This window comes from Chlamydotis macqueenii, chromosome 7 (genome assembly GCF_036417535.1).
Source record: "Chlamydotis macqueenii isolate bChlMac1 chromosome 7, bChlMac1.mat, whole genome shotgun sequence".
In the NCBI taxonomy this organism is placed as follows: Eukaryota; Metazoa; Chordata; class Aves; order Otidiformes; family Otididae; genus Chlamydotis; species Chlamydotis macqueenii.
The window spans coordinates 8,880,469-8,897,375 of NC_141562.1; the positions used below are offsets into that span (position 1 = coordinate 8,880,469).

At 36.2% G+C, this 16,907-nt stretch overlaps 1 protein-coding gene across 2 annotated transcripts in view; it reads left to right on the forward strand.

Moving 5' to 3' along the window:
* The window catches only part of GRID1 (glutamate ionotropic receptor delta type subunit 1), a 537,013-nt gene that overhangs the window by 427,845 nt on the left and 92,261 nt on the right, over positions 1–16,907 (forward strand). For both annotated transcript variants that reach the window (XM_086752572.1, XM_086752570.1), the window contains exons 7-8: positions 8,358–8,519; positions 9,841–9,960. In XM_086752572.1, coding sequence (XP_086608698.1) covers positions 8,358–8,519; positions 9,841–9,960 — 282 coding nt within the window. The remainder of the gene's footprint in view (positions 1–8,357; positions 8,520–9,840; positions 9,961–16,907) is intronic.

Consider the following 16,907-nt stretch of genomic DNA (forward strand, 5'->3'; position numbering starts at 1 on the left):
TATTAATTTCCAAGTATGACTGACATGTTATTAATGGTCCTGCAATTCAGGTACTTCCAATCGTCTGTTTCCCTTTTCTTGCTTAAAAAATAGTTTTGACCTTTTGCTGTACAGAAGTACACCACTAAATTACCCCTGCTGCCAGAGGCTGCAGTAGCTCCCAGCTCTGTGTCAGGCTGGATGGATCCCGCCGAGGCAGTGACCGCCTGCCAGCACCGAGTCCTTGCGTTGCTTTGAAGCAGTTTGATTAACACCACGGTTTGGAAATCCCTGGCTTGTTCTCCCTTGGGCAATCTCATATTAATAATTCTTTGTTGTCAAGGTAACTTACCAGCTATTGTTGGTTAATTATTTATTTAATGACTTTGAAGAAGAATAAGCTAATCTCTGTCAGCCTCTAGCTGTAAGAATTTTATAGGGGAGAATTTAGAGTTTTTAACAAGCTCGTAAAGAAAGAAACATTTACGTCATGGATTATTAACTTTGTTCTGGATAAATTAATGAAAATCTTTTTGGAACAATTTTGTTCTCAGCGTCTTTAGTACCATATCCTTGGAAAGTTGTTTTTCAGTGGGTGATCATCACAGTTTGGCATTCTGACAGGGCTTTTAAAGATCAGACTGTTCTGCAAGCTCATCCAAAACCTCATCTGTTCTGAATGCTTTGTGGAAATCCAATCTTATTCCATCAACCCACTTGTCAAAATTTTGCTCATGCCCTTATTTCTTGCACATATAATATACCCAGCTGGGCTTCTGCTTCAGCTGGAGAAAAGGTTTTATAAAGTTTCCTGTCTTGGTCATTTTATTTGACTTCAGAGAACTACATTTATCTCCTTCTTATTCTTCATATATGATTTTTCTGTGTCCATCTCTTACCTTTTTTTTTTTTTTTAACTGGGAAATGGACAGTTTAGAACTTGCTGCCTTTCATTGGTGATGAGTATTTGGGCCATCAGCATTGTCAGCATCGCCTCATCTGGAAAGAGAACACTGAAGCACTTCAGGATTTATAGCTAAATCCAGTTAGTCCTGGATATGCCTAGTATGCATCCCTGCACAGTATCTGAATGATGTTTAGTGGGATTACTGCTATTGAACTGTTTGTATTATTTCACACATAGTTTTACAGAGTCAATTTGAAGACATTTTAATGCATAATATGCTTCTTTCCAAAATCTTCCCCTTTAAATGTTAGTTTTGAAACCTGTCTACAAACTTGATTTTTGATGACGATCTTTCTTCTTTTGACAGATTATTAATGATGTACTCAGTTATAAAATATTTTTTTTCTGGTTATATTTTAAAGAAAGATTTCTCTTTAGCAATGTAATTCCCATTACAGTTTGTTTCTTCCCATATTTACCTTTTATACAGTTAATAAGTTCAATCTATGCGAGACTGTTTATATTAAAATATATTACAGGGACACAGTGTATCTGAAATCATTTAGCATAGTCCAAAATGTATAGTAAGATTAAAAAGGCAAAAAGAAAACCCCAGCAAACTGTGTCACAAAATTAATGAGGTTATTCCTCACAGGATTCGGAGTTCAACCTTTCTCCTGAAGAACTATTCCAGGCATTGCTTTGACGTGTTTGAAGAGAAGATTTTGACAAATGTGGGAGGGTATTCATTGAAACAGCTACTTTTCTCCCTGTATAAAAATTTCATTCTTCAAAGACCTGACCATCAGATATCTTTGTAGGCATCGCTTAGCAGTTACTCCTACAGAGCTGTGTTTTTATTTATGAACTATCTTCTCTTCAGGAATAATTACAATTTAACTACTGTAAGTGGAGCTGTTTTTTGGAGATGTGTTTGGCTGCCTAAACTTAAGGACCTAATCCTGCAGTTTTGTCCAACTAAATAGCCTTGGTCTCATTTGACATATTTACACTGCTGTTATTACAGAGTTATTAAGTGCTACTGAGGGCAGTAAATATTGACTAAACCCTATTAAAGCATTCACTTTCTCGCATAAAGGATTGATGAGTCACATTTTTCTTTTCCTTTCATTACAAAGCTATATATATATATATATATGTATTATATGTATTACAAGTCTCTTTAGTAAAGTTTAATTTGGACTTTTGGCCAGATGTTCAGTCATGGTGAAACAGTTTCTGAGTACCATATGAATTAAAAGTATCTTTTAACTGACTTTACTGTCCATTGCGCAACATAATTTCTCCCTGAAGCCCAATGGCATGTGTTTTATACAAGGTGCATTAACAGAACTGGTTAAAAAAAACCCAAACAACTGCAGGTGTCCTGTGGGCATGTGGGATTTTGTGAGCACTCTGAAGGCTAGAGCCCCAGGGGTGTTCTGGAGCGAGCTTTTCCTCTGTACTCAGGCTGCCTCTTTTGACTGCTGGAGTTCTCTATTTGCATAACTATTTCATTGAGTTTTTGTTCAGTGCTCTGTCAGGGAGCAGACAACAGTGGCTAGAAGAAAGGGTCAGTACCTCATTTTTTTTATTTTTTTATTGCCTCTGAAACCCAATTTGCACCCATATTTATTTATAAATGAGGTAGAGTAAAATAATAATCTTATACTCTGTTTTGCAATTCCAGTTTTACCTCTTGTCCTCCTGTCTGACTCTTAGTTGTGTTCAGTTTTTTTTATTAAATGTCTCCTGCTAGACTTACCCACACAGTTAGCATTAGCTGTGCCAAATTCTTGAGACATTTAGTGAGTGAAGCCAATGCCTGCAGCTAACAAACTTGAGCATTACAGCGTAATCCAGGCCTTGCATTGTTGTTAACATGTTGTTATAAAATGTACTGAGTAAGAAAACACTCATAATTATGATAAATACTCATAACAAATAGCTGAAAGACAATGAACATGCAGAGAACAGAAAATGTTGGTAGAGAAAAGTGGTGTGAGATGTGTAACGCAGTAAAAAGGGAAAAAAATTAAAAGGATAGAAAAGCTGTTTATCAAAGAAAAAAAAAAGTATTCTGAGAGTGCAGTCTTCCAAAGAAATCTTTGGAAGCTTCATTGTTTGCCTGAGATATTTAAGACTAGAATGGGCAAAGCACTAAAAAATACACTAGTTAGATTCTTTACTGTCAGACGACTTGAATAAATATACAGTTGAGGTCTAATTTTGTAGGGTTTTAGGAAAATTTTATTCAGATTTTCATTTGCCTCAGTGATAATAAATACCCCTTTGGAAGTTTGAAGCTGACATTTGAGTCTTTAATGAACGTTTGCTTTTTGACTGGTTTTCTCGTGAATGCCACACTGCGGGTTGTGATTTTGTTCTCCATGAGCAGCAAAGCATGGATTTAAAATATAGGCGTTCACACAAAGTCTCACAGTGGGCTCTGCAAACTAATTTAAGAAAGTGGGATAGGTCAAATTTTCAGTCTCTCCATCCCTGCAAGCACTCCGTTATACCATCAGTAAACCATAGATCTTCACTGCTCCTAGTAAGATGCATCCTGCCATTAGAGACAAAAGTGCATAACTGTGTTTTGGCAGTACTTGAACTTTGAACATTGAAACACAGTTTTAGGGCACGCTGGTGTGTGCATATGCAAACACGATGATATCACTCCCCAGGCAGAAAACGCTTCTGCTGCTGGCAGGCTGCGCTTGGTCTAGGCTCCTCTTCCATCTGCTTCATCCTTGGAGCCTGCTGCTGTGGCTGCTCACAGGGTGATTTTGGCAGCAGCAGGGTACAGATGCCCAGCTTGGGAATGAGTCTTTGAAGCAGTGGCATCTGGGTGTCATCTTCCCAGCTGGTCTCTCCAACGGTCTTGTCTGGCTTGACTTCTGGGTCTGCTGGCAGCTCAGAAGTTGGGGTCAGTCTTTGTGCCTTGCTGGCCTTCCCAGAAGAGCCAGCAAGGCCTATGATTAGTTCTTCATACATAACTTTAAAAGTAAAATCGCTCTGGAAAATCTCATAAAACTGACATAAAAACCTCTATTAAATGACATTTAATAATGTGATAGAGATTTCCATTCTCATTGAAAACTTCTGCTCTGCGCTGTTAGTGTATGGTGGATCTTTTTCTTCATTACAAAATAAAGGTTCATAAAGTCAGGCATAATTTTCAGAAGATATATTAGAACATGCCTAAAATTGCTCATGTACAAGGCAAACTCTTTAATATATTGGTGAAAGTCACCATCATTCTTATAGCGGACAGATCAAAAAAAGCATTTCAGTCACAATACCTCCAGCTCTTACAGTTCTCGGCAATGAAGTGAAACAGGAACTGAAAAGTACTCTTTCTTCCTCCAAACAGGACAGAAATTAAACACTTCATTCTAATGTGGGAATTTTTGTTCTGTAAAGGGGAATCCCTACAGGTGGATATATCTCCTTCCCTCCTTCATTCCCCCTGTGAATACATAAATAGGGGAAGTAAGAAATGCTCCAGAGCTTGGAAAACCCAAAGTAGTCAAGCACATTGCCTTATTTTTTATTTTATCTTGCTTTGCTACCAATTCTGAATGCTACCTGAAGATTAACTTTAAAATTTACTATTTTCTCATGCTTCTGACAGCACTAGTAGCTGATCCCTCAAGTATCTCACAAATTCCCTTTTGGGGGCCCTGTTTGTATTCAGAGGGAGTTTGATAGTTAGCTGAAAATTAGAATATGTGTGCTGTTGCAGTAACAAGTGCATCCAGGCTTTGTTCTCTGAACCATTTTTCTGTTCACAGCAGTGCTATTCTGAAGGTTATAGTATACTTGTGTTGCAAATGCAATTTAGTACATATGCAGAGATTTTGCTGAATTGAAAGGAATATAATATGAAATAAAGGAAATTATTATAGCCCTGGATTTACTGTGAGATCAGGCCAGAATTTGTCTTGTTTTAAGTAACTTTTTTTTTTGTACAAGAAAATACATATATAGTAATGGGTTACGTAGAGAGTGAATATGGTTTTGAAAAGAGGAACATATTCAAGAAGTTTAAGTATTCTTATTTTTCTACGTCAGAAAGGAGTTCTGAAAAAAAGAAGATAAAAATATACTTCACAGTAATTTAATAATATATCTTACTGTAGGTATTGAAGGAATCAATAGTTCAGCTACATGCACACAACACTACTTAGGTATCAGATTAGACCTGGTTCTGTAATTCTATTTTCTAGCACAAAGCTGGTTCCCATTTGGGATTAGACAAAAGCATCCAATCTATGCTGCTGTGGATGTTCAGGAGCTGGGTTTTGCTCTGTATTCTGTGAAGGATCAATCCAAGTTTCCAGGATATTTTTTGTTGTTCTTGATTATTTTTTTGCACTTCAAAGAAGTGATTCTTGACCTAGAGGACTACCAAAATAATACTATCATGTGAACATCCTGCCTTCTCTTGTTTTAAATAAACACACTGTTTACACACTCAATTTTATCACTGTGCAGACCCAGATGCTTTGAGTCATAGTTTGTCAGTTTTAAAGGATTCTGCCCTTAATAGGGTGAACTTCTACACTTTGTGTTAATTTGTGACTTGACTAGCAGACAGAACAAATATAATATCAAAAAAAAAAAAGAGAACTTTAAAAAAAAAAATATTACAAATCCAGCCTCAGTTGTGGAGAATTTGCTGCTGTGTTTTGTTTTTTCTACCTTGCATATTTTATATTCTAAAAAAGAAATGTTGATGGTGTGAATAAAATCCAACTTACTGTTCCATAGGATACTGACTTTTCAGTGAGTAGGGGGTAAAAAAGGGGTAAAATGTGGTAATGCATGTATGTCATTTTTACTGGAGTAAATACGCAGAGTATGATTACACACAGACAAAAAAAATAATTTTGCTGACTAAAAAGTACCATACATATATTTCTTGGACGAGATTTGCAGTAGAATAGAACTGGAGTGGCAAAATACCAGTGGATAAGTGTGTACAATAGGATGTGCCCAATAGTCTTTCCATGGCAAAAAGTAACTTGCTGTGTCTTCTACAACATTTTCTTCTGCCTTGGTACCTGTCTCCAGATGTATGACAGAAGGACCTAAGTAGGAAACTCCCTTTCTTGCTGTCATTCCGTTTATATCATTCTTTCAAAAGAAAATAATGAAACAATATCGATACAAAATCTGTTATACATCTAACTGAAATACGTGGATTAGGTCAGTAAGTAAGTGACTGTTTTGTTTTCTTGCACAGCATAGGGCAGTTCGAGTTGAATGCATGGTCATGTAAGCTAAGATCTTCAAAAGCAGTTCTCTCAAGCTGTCAGTCCATTACACATGCAGAGCTGTGACTGCTTCTCTAAGAGCATAATAAGTAGAAGAAGGAAAGGAGTGTATGCAAGTGCATCTTATATTTTGCCCTAGAGCTCTCTGCTAGCAAACCAAGCAAAACTGTTTTGGGGAATGAGGTTGCAGTTTTCCGGAACAGAAAAAGAACACTACCAAACTGAGGAAATACAAAGCATTTCTGATTTGGGGCTGTTCCAAGGCAACGGTCGGTGGGTTGTCAGTTAAAAGGGAGGGTGTAAAATCAAATTCAACAGAGAGTGAAGAGGATCGTGATGGCACATAAGAAACGTCATTTTTCCTTATGCATGTAAGCATGTCAGTTTTGTGGTGTGTCATTTGGGATGGTTTATTTTGTGGGTTTGGGGTTTTGTTTTGAATTTCTCTTTTGTGGAAAGTAGCTTAACAGAGAAGATAAAAAGTGCCCTGTTGAATAAGGATTTGCCTGCCAGCTTTATTTGAAAGTCATTTTGAAAATATCTGCAGAGCAGGGAGACAAATGCAACTGAGCAGAAGATACTTGGTTGCTGGGACTCTTATTAACTGTTTAACTACTTACTTTTCTTAAAAAGAGAGGAATGCTTTGCAAACTCTTTTAAAAGGAAAAGGATTAACTGGATAAAAGAACAAACAGGGAATGTGGACTGCTTGTGTAGGAAGGCTGAAGAGAAAAGGAAGGAAAGAAGATGGCAATGTCAGATGGGAGAGGTTCTCAGTGATAGTGTCTCATAGAGTTTGCATTATTTTTGCATTAAGATCCCTTTTTATGATTAGTCAGCTAAATAAGTGGGTATGTTTTCCTCCTATTTTGATTTTTTTTTTTCAAAATAAATTTTTGGTTTTATATCTTTTGTTCAGATTTACTTATACTAGGTTTTTCAACATGCCTAGGTTCTCAGTTTGTGTTGAATTCCAGATTATGGAATATGAAACATTTTGTTTCTGAAGATTAGGATCTTAAGAGATCAGAATTTTACTTGGAGCCAGTGATGCAACAGTAATATGTGTTTAAGCTTTCACAGCTGAGTGACACTTTTAGAGGAAGTAGGCACCTGCATTGACTTATATGTGTAGCCGTTTCCTGGTCCTTAGACACCATATTCTATGGTGAATTAGAGAAATCCAAAAGATAAATGGCAAATTTGTGGATCATAATGGGTAAGGCCTTCGGCTAGGAGAATATATTTTTAATTATAATTTTTAAAATCTGTATCTGGCACCTGATGTTAACTGGAAATTTCCGTTTAGTAAAGAGTGAATCAATACCCCTCAATCTGCTTAGATTTGAAGAAGAGTACACGTAAACTCTGGAGATAGGTGAAGAGTATCTAATTAATTTTTTTTTCAAATCATTTCTCTCAGCTTCCACTGCTAAAGTTTTACCACTTGCAGTGGATACTTCTGCATGTCAAAGATCTGATCTTGTATTGCTGGCCCTGTCTTTGAAAAACGAAATACAGAGTAGAGCATTACTAGTGTGATGTTCTTACTAGAGCCTTTGTCATCAATTATTGTTCTCTTTCTCTCATGTAAATTGAAGAATAAGGAAACCAAAATCAATAGCTCAAGAGAAAGCAGAATAGTAACCAGTCTGCTGTATATTTGGTGGAGAGAGATGGTAAGACCAAAATAATACTGTCATTTCTCCTCCCTCTGTTCTGAATAGTTGCATTAGTATTATAATTTGCTGTGCCAGAAATTATATGCAAATTACCAAGGAGATTTCTCAAATGAACAAAAAGAACAAGAACTTAATTCTATTCTTTTTCTCCTTGCTGAAAGGACTGACCAAGTAGTAGTCCTTCTCTTTCTTTGATAGATAGCTGTACTCCTTCTATAGCTTGAGTTTATATTTGAACTGGGATCTCTTACATCTTTAGAGCACTGCATTGCAGCGGTGTAGGTAATGCACAGGCAATGGAAATGTGCCAGAGCCCCTTGGCAGGAAAGAAAGTGGGAGTGAGCACTGGTATTTGTCTAATTGCCTTGTGTGTTGAATGTGTCAAACATACCCAGCTTTTAGTTTTGACTTACATCTTCTCTTGTTCTGTTTGTTTGCTGCATTTTACAGTTTCTTTGAAAGGATGCTCAAATAATCAAAGAGGCTCATTCTTATTGTTGTTTGCAGGTTTCCAACCTGTACCTGTATGACAGTGTGCTCATGCTGGCCAATGCTTTCCACAGAAAACTGGAGGACAGGAAATGGCACAGCATGGCAAGTCTGAACTGCATGAGGAAATCCACCAAACCTTGGAATGGAGGACGATCCATGCTAGAGACTATTAAGAAGGTGAGAATAGATGAACCACAGTCGTGTGAGCAATTGAAAGAGTTGCTTCATTTCTACTTGTGCTTAGCTTTTGAAGAAGCTTTTGACCTCTATTCAACTTTTCTTAGATTTATTACAAGTGATTTACTGCTGCCAGGAATGATGTATAGCTCTTAAACAAGTGAATGATTTATTACAAACAAATTACACACACTGCAACGTTGCTCCAATGGTGTGTGTTCTAGTTCTGTTGTTCTCATAGCTACCTTCTGTGGAGGTAGTGTGATGAGAAATAGTCATACAAATTAACGTGTGCATGTATCGTCATAATTTCCTCAAGATAAGAACATAAAGAGCTCAAGGGGCCAACTAATGATAGATTTTAGACTTATGTTCCGTTTGCTGCAGCTCGACTAGCTTTCTAAGTTAGCTGAGCATTGGTAAGTATCTATTTGTCTACTGTAGCCCAGACCAAAAGGGATCTGATTCAGCTAAATTGTCATTAACAGTTACACTGTCTTGCAGCATGTTGAATTACTCAGATATGGATGGTACAGTGTCTTTGCAGATGCGTGGTAGTTTCTGGTGTGAAAGTTATTTGATCACAAATACTACTGGAAAAAAATACTAATTTTTTACTATACTGACTTTAGCAGTTATTTGGGAAAAAAAAAAACCTGTTTCCCCACATATATTGAAGAAATGGTTTTCCTCTAGTAAAATGATGCAATTTGATCAAGCGTTACATTATGCTCTGACCAGTCCTAATGATGCTATCCTTTGTTATGAAATTAATTCAAACTGTAGTGTCATTTCAAGCTTCTTTGCTACAAACCCAAGATCAAACTCTGTGATATTTTCACAGAGAGGTTTTAATAATACTTAAATTTTTATCTTGTCTTCACGTCTCTCTTGGGAGCACAGCAGACATACTCTCTCTTTTGGACTTGGAGTTCATTCCTTTGTGTTCAACCCCAGAACTGAACCTGCTGCCCTCAGTTACTCTGAAAGGGCTGTTGTCTCATGGTCCACCAAGGTCCCTTTCCTTTTCTTTGGGGTCTGTCTCTGTGAATCATGAAGACCTGATCACTTTTTTTTTCCACAGTATAGAGTGGATATATCAGTGCTAAAGCAATTTTCTCACCCAAAAAAAAAAAAAAAAAAAAGAAAAAAGAGGTATTTTGTCTTGTGCTATGTTTGAGCTATTGAAGAATGTGTAATTGCCACATTTAAGTTCACTGTAAACATTTTCAAAGCCTATCTTGGCATATCTTTAAAGAAGAGGAGTGTTTATAAAGACACATTTGTTCTATTCTAAAATTTCTGTAATTTATTTCCTTAGGGCCATATAACTGGGCTTACCGGTGTTATGGAGTTCAGAGAAGATGGCGCCAACCCTTACGTTCAATTTGAAATACTGGGCACTAGCTACAGTGAAACATTTGGCAAAGATGTGCGGAGGGTAAAGATAATGCTGCTTTTTTCTCTCTCTTGTTTTCCTCTAAATAATATGCATTCTACTTTAACAGGATAAAGTGTTATTTTTTAAGAATGAATTAGTACTACACTGCAGAAGAAATTTACTATGAGAGAAATATTTTCTAATGTCTTACACACTTAAATCTTGAAAGTTACCTTTGTATTGGTAGGCACGAGTCCTGCAAGTTGTTTCCACATTTACAGTAATGATGCAGTGCCATAACAATAATGTGAACATAATAGCGAAGACTGCACAATTCTGCTCATGTATTTTATTGTTAATTAAGATATAATTGATATAACTGTCACTTGTCTTGCTAAGGAAGCTAACTGAGAATATAAATTACCTAAACATACAAAGATGTTTCAAAGCATAGCTGCTGCAAGAATTTGAGATAAATAAATAAAAAACTCCAGAGAAGATAATTTCCAAAATGGATGATGCTATATCGTGTAAAATAAATGGTGACCTGTCAATAGTAGCTGGTGGAACAAGGACTGGGGATTAGAAGGCAGAGTGATTCCATGGGGTTACTAACATAAATTGCCCAAGGCTATCTTGAACATATTCATGCAGAGGGGATGCTCTGAAAATACCTGAAACTGTTAATTGAACAGTGAGGTTCCAATTGGAACCCAAGCTACAAAATGTCCCTAAACTGGTCAACTGGTTGAAATACAGATGTTACCACTGTATGGTTAATGGGTCCTACATTAAGCAGAGCCGAACAAAGAGGATTCCAGGAAGAATTAAAATTTATGACGTTTTCTGTTTTCATTTGACCATTAGTTTCTGTGTTTTGTTTTGATTCATCTGAATTACACGGGTCTAAATGGAAAAACAGGGAAAGAACTTGTGTTTACATTATCATCTTAAACAGCTAAACCTGGGATTCTTTCAGAGTCTAATTTGGCACAAGGATTCTGGACACGGAGCCAAAGGCTTGCAATATCTATTAGAATTCAACATAAGGAAAAGAAGTATTTGAAATGCATAAAGCTCCAGGAGATATAATTGAAAAACTTCTGTTGCCAAAAAATGTCTCTGAAGACTTCAGGTTGGCTAGGCACCCTCTGGTAGAAAATGGCCAGAAAAGGCTAATTCTCAGTCTGCTTTCATTTCTGGAAGATTTCTACTGCAAATGAGGAGGTCTAAGTTTCAAAAACTACCTAATAATGAAAAAATATCTTAATTTTGGAAACAATGTTGCCTATTGAGTAAAATGTTGTTGGCTTAGGAGGTCTAGGAAAGAATTCCTATTCATAAACAGAAGTATACACCTCACTTTAGGCATAAGTATGCAAAACAGAAGTGTCTGGTGCCATGTGAGATGCTGTGGACTATCCTACTGTGTTTCCAACTGCCACTGCAGAAAAGTACGAATGTCCTCTCAGTGCTGCGTTATCCCTAGCAGATGGATGCCATGGGGCATTTGAATTTGGTTCCATTTTGTTAGAGATTTCCCAAGTGACTTGAGTAAGTCACATAATCGCTTTGTGCTTCGATTTACCTTTCAGTAAAATTGGCATGATTACCACTCAGAACATATTTGAGGCCTTAAAGGGAAATGATGATATGTGAGTATACATTATTACTTTTTTCTAATGTACATTTCAAATGTACATATACAAAAGCTCTCACTTCAATATATGTAGCATACTGACCAAATTGAGATATAATCCAGATGTGTGAAGTGGAGGTAGCTAAAATATCACTCAAAAGGGACCACAAGGCAAAGAAACAGGTAAAATGACTAAATATGAAAATTACTAAAATGGCTAAACTGATACACTACTGGTCACTTTTGATCCCTAATGTGCTACTTTGGGATTAGGTGGTTGATGTAGGAAGGCTTAACTCTTTGGATGTTAAATGCAGAACGTTATACAGTTCCCAGAAGGAAAGGGGGTATAAATCTAAATGGGTAAAAAGCTACTGGCTGTGGAATACTACTCAGAGTTAAGATGAAGTTCTGAAAATGGTCCTTTTAGCCTAATATATACAGAGTAAAAAATCAGCAATATGCTAGAGAAGTCTATAGAAGAACTTGGAAGAGATGATATTTCTTAGAGCAAAATTGCCATGGAACTACTGGTATTCAATTATTTAGGCGCCTGACTTTTTATTATTGCAGCAAAAATATGTTACAACTCAGAAGTACTTTTAAAAGCTCAGAAAGTCATACTTGTCTTGTTTATATTACTTGAGTGAGAGATCAATTCTGATTTATTCTCAGTTGTTTCCGTATCAGCCTCTCCTCAGATTTAGCTGTGGACGAACATATTTTTGATGAAAAACAGAGGGTTCTTTCTGGATGTTTTTTTTTTTCCTTTGTATGGACACCATCTGTATCTATTAATCCCTGCCCTGACCCTACAAAAAAAAAACCTTTGCAGTTAGGATCTGTGACACAGTAGGGCAAAAGAGTTTAACATTGAGTATTGAGCCCTTAGAGAGAATCCAGTCAAAAGCTAGTGGACTTTTAATACTCAGCATCCCTTAGAAAGTTTCTCAGGGATCATTTCCACCAGAAAGGTTCCTAAGAGGATATCCAAGATATTAACCCAAATCTGTCAGTAATTTTCAGGGCCTTGCTGTAGAGGTGTCTTGACTCTTCCCAGTTGTCCTAGATCTTGTCTTTCTGCAGACGATTGTTCCTACTACTAGCTGTGACTGAGTTATGAGTGTAAGTAAATATATGTATTTTCTCGCTTAGCATACCTTCTCCTTTATTCCACAAGTCTAGCACCATATTTCTGTGGTAAAGGCTGATAGTGGCTTTTGTGTATTTTATGGGTGTGTTTTCTTTTTCCTTTGGTTGTGCGTACTTAGTGAAAGGGAGACTTCAGAAAATGCTATAATTTCTTTGGTTTAAGCATAAAAGAACACAGTATGTCCCTTAAGGTGTACCGCCTTGCTTTACAAAAGGCTTGAGGCTTCTATTCACTGTGTGCATGTGGAAGTTGAGAAAGCATGGTGTACTCACGCTTGAAAAAAGAGATCACTGTGGTGACTTCTCAGGGCGTTTGAAAGTTGAAGGATAAGATTGTCAGAGACGCTGAAAAAGCTTAAATGCCTAATGCTTGATGATTGCCAGTATAATTTATGTTCCTAATGTCTGTAAACACCTTTAAAAATAGCAACCTGAGTATCTGTATATTAAAAAAAAAACCCAAACAAACAAACAGAAAAACCCAACTGAATATAAAGATATAAGGGAACTGTAAAAAGTATAAAACTGTCCTGGTTTCAACTGAAATTGAGTAAATTTATTTTTTTACAGTAGCTGCTGTGTTTTGGATTTAGTGTGGGATTTGGTATGCGAGGAATATTGATAATAGACTGATGTTATGAGTTGTTGCTAAGAGATCAAAGACTTTTTTTAGCTTCCCAGTTTTTGCTAATGTGCAGGTGCAAGAAACTGGCAGGGGTATGGCCAGTACAGCTGACCCAAACTGGCCAAAGGAAGCATTCTGTACCATAGATGTTGTGTTTAGTATTTAAGTTGGGATTGGCCAGTGGGCAGAAATCCAGCAATCACTATTCTGAGATTGCTGCTTGGGACTGTTCCAAGATCGCTCTTAGTTCCATTCGATGATCACTGCTCAGGATGGGCTGTATTGGTGAGTCAGGACTCCGGGGTGGTATTCCCAGCAACTCACTAACTCACAGTGAGCTCTTGAGGTGTAAACCTATTTGTTCTCATTTGATCATGTATACAGAGAATACCATAACAACTAACTGCCTTTGTAGGGATGTGATTAGACTTAGTTAGACAATGCCTGTAAGGACCTTCATGATTATCTTCATCCTTGGCAGGAAGATCTTCTATAAGTGTGAAATGATGTTATTTAGTTTATTTTATGACATTTATAAAGCAATCTGCAATTCTTTCCCAAGCTGGCTGTAATGAAGGCAAAATTAATGGTTTACACACATGCTGTATTTCATAAGAAACATTCTGTTCAAAATGATAATGTTTACCATTGCTTATTCATTTCTGTCAGTTGGTATGTTTTCATTTTTTTTAAATTAGATTTTCTTGAAATATCACATGCTTCATAAACAGTCATACTTGTTGCCTCCACTGCTTCTGAGGCAGATTGCAGAAGTCACTGTAAGTAGTTTTGTGATATGTTTCACAGTTGTTGAAGCCTCACTTTTGAAGTCTGATATAGTGCTTTAATTGAGATTGTTACTTTTAGACAGAATCTCATCATTATCGTGATGAGAACTCCTATGCTGCTTATTCTTTGCAAAAAGGAACAATATTTTTAGGTGTCTGCAGTATTAAGTGCTTTCATCTGCAAGAATACTGCCATGTCACATTATATGCTGTTAAAAGGTATATACTGAAGAGAATTATCTTAGGTGGTTACTACTGTAATTGAATCAGTTTTACTCACATGGAAAAATACATAACTAAATTGTCTGAGTTTAGCTGTAAAACAGATGCTTGCCTCCTGTTTGAGCACTTCATAAGCAGGGACCTGAGTACAGTAATTCTGTTTAAACTGTGTTGCCAAGGTATCTTTCAGATGAAATGTTAGACTGAGGTCTTGGCTGCTTGTGATCACTAAGGGTCCCATGTTACCTTGCGAAGAGAACGGCTAATAGTCCTCTCATTCTGGGTAAAATACACTTTCCACGTATTTACTTTTGGTTTAACTTTCTGCTTGAGTTGAGTGTCATGGTAGAATAATTTGGAAAAAGTGTATTGCGATTCGCTCTAGAAACACATAGTTTTAAACTGAAGAAAAATCTGGAGTATTTTACTCAAAATAATAAACATCCTTCATTTTTTTTAGTTGTAGTTTTCTGTACAAGATGGATTCGGGCAGTAAAAATGCATACATTCTCTGCAAATTCTATCAGTTGAATTATTCATGGTGAAAAATACAGGTGAACGTATGGGAAATGGCTATAATCAATTTTTAAACTGTAGAAGAATAGTAGAAAAGAAACATGATGAACCTGAACATTTTTTTTCTGAAATGGAGTCTCTGTTTGTACAAGTTCTGTAAATTGGAGGGTTTTTTTGTAATTGAATTATTTTGTTCCATATGCTTTCATTGTAAAATTACAGCTGAATTATTACATTCACTAACTCAAAAGTAGGCAAGCAAGTTTAGAAATGCATTTTTTTTGGTTGTTGCAAATATGTGATACACAGTTCTTTTAAAGTTTATTTCATTTTATGTTATGTTTTTCAAAAACATTGCCAATGGGACCCATGCTTTTGTGTAAACTTTTACTTGCATTTGCAAACACAAAATGCTGTATGTATTTACAAATTATACCAGTGTCAACCCCAAGTAAAAGGAATGTCTTGCGAATTTCAGTTGGAATTCCTCCAAGCACAAGATCATACTGGTCTTCTCCTTTGGAAGACTGTTCGGTTGTTTATAGGACATCTTCACAGCATGAAGCTTGAGGCTAGATTTTAAAAAGCAGCCATATCTGAGTTATGAGCAGGGCCAGGATACCTGCAGCAATTAGGATGCTGCTGAACTTTCCACAGCCTGTATGTTTAGAAATCCTTTTTAATTCATAAGTTACATATTATATCATACTTACCAGATTATAATGAATCTTGAGTACAATATTCTCCTTTTTTAACATGTATGCAATATTACATAAAATTGCTATGTTAGTACAGTTAAAATCAGCCTTCTAAAAACAGTTACATCTTTAATTATTGAGTTTTCATCAAAGCTCCTATAATTTATTGATGGATCCTAGGAGAGTATTCAGAATGGGATGAAGAGAAAGCTGTAGCTCAGCTCATGAAGAATTCTGCGCTCAAGTGTGCACACTATGAAGAAAAATGTATTTCCATAGGGAAACAGGTCAAGATTTTCTGAGTGTAACACCAAAGAAAACAGAAAGTATTTGGAAAAAAAAGCTTCACAAATTATTTTTACCTTTTTGGAAAATCAAAGACAGAGATTATTTGCTATTCTCTTTTGCACAGCATCAATCTTGAACAAAGGCAATAAGCCCACTACTCCAGATAAGAGTGACAGTCTGTCTTTTTTTTTTTTTTTTATTTCCTGCCCTAAAGAGGTTGTTTAAAAATAACACCAAAACCAGTATTTTCTGTTGAGTGTTAGACTAGTTTTTTTTTTTTTTAGGAAGATATTAATGATAATGCCAAAATACAAGCTCAATTATTTTAACTAACAAATCAAATAGATATTGTCTTGGCTTTCATAAGTACGCAAACTAAGGATTTCTAACATCTCTTCATTTGTAGCATGATTTCAACATTGAGGATAGTTTCAAGGACTCTATGTTGAGAGAGACCATGCAGAGTTTCCTTTCTGTAGTGTTTGAAATGCATTTAATTCTTCTAATTAACATTATATCATTTGGTAAACTGCAAATACTTGTAGGTGTCAAGCATAGTTTATGAAGTAATTTATTTCAGCAGTAATTTTAAAATCCAGGACAACTATATTGTCTTCATCTGTTTACTGCTCTGATATGTTCAATATGTCAAAACAAGGATGTTTAAATAATAGGTAGTTAGTTACGCTCTTTAGTCATGCTACATCAAAGTTTTGTTAAGAAAATTGACAAAATTTTGTGTTTTCTGTTTAGTCCTATTAAAATAAACAACAGAAACAGGAGTTATTTAAAATTTCCCTTCTATTTTTGCTTTTTTTTCCTGCCATTTTATGCCAGATTATATTAATGTATACCGGTAAACACTTTCACATGCAGGTTTTCAAAAGACAATGGCAAGATACCTTAGTGGTCAGCCCAAATGTGGGACATAAGATACTTCTCTGTCACAACGTGCCACAAACTATCTGACTTGCTTTGGCTTGGTTCCTTAATTTCATTATACTTCAAAAAAAAGAATAACCTTCATTCCTCAGCTTACTCTTTTGGAAAGATACATGCAAAGGGGCATCAGAGTTCTG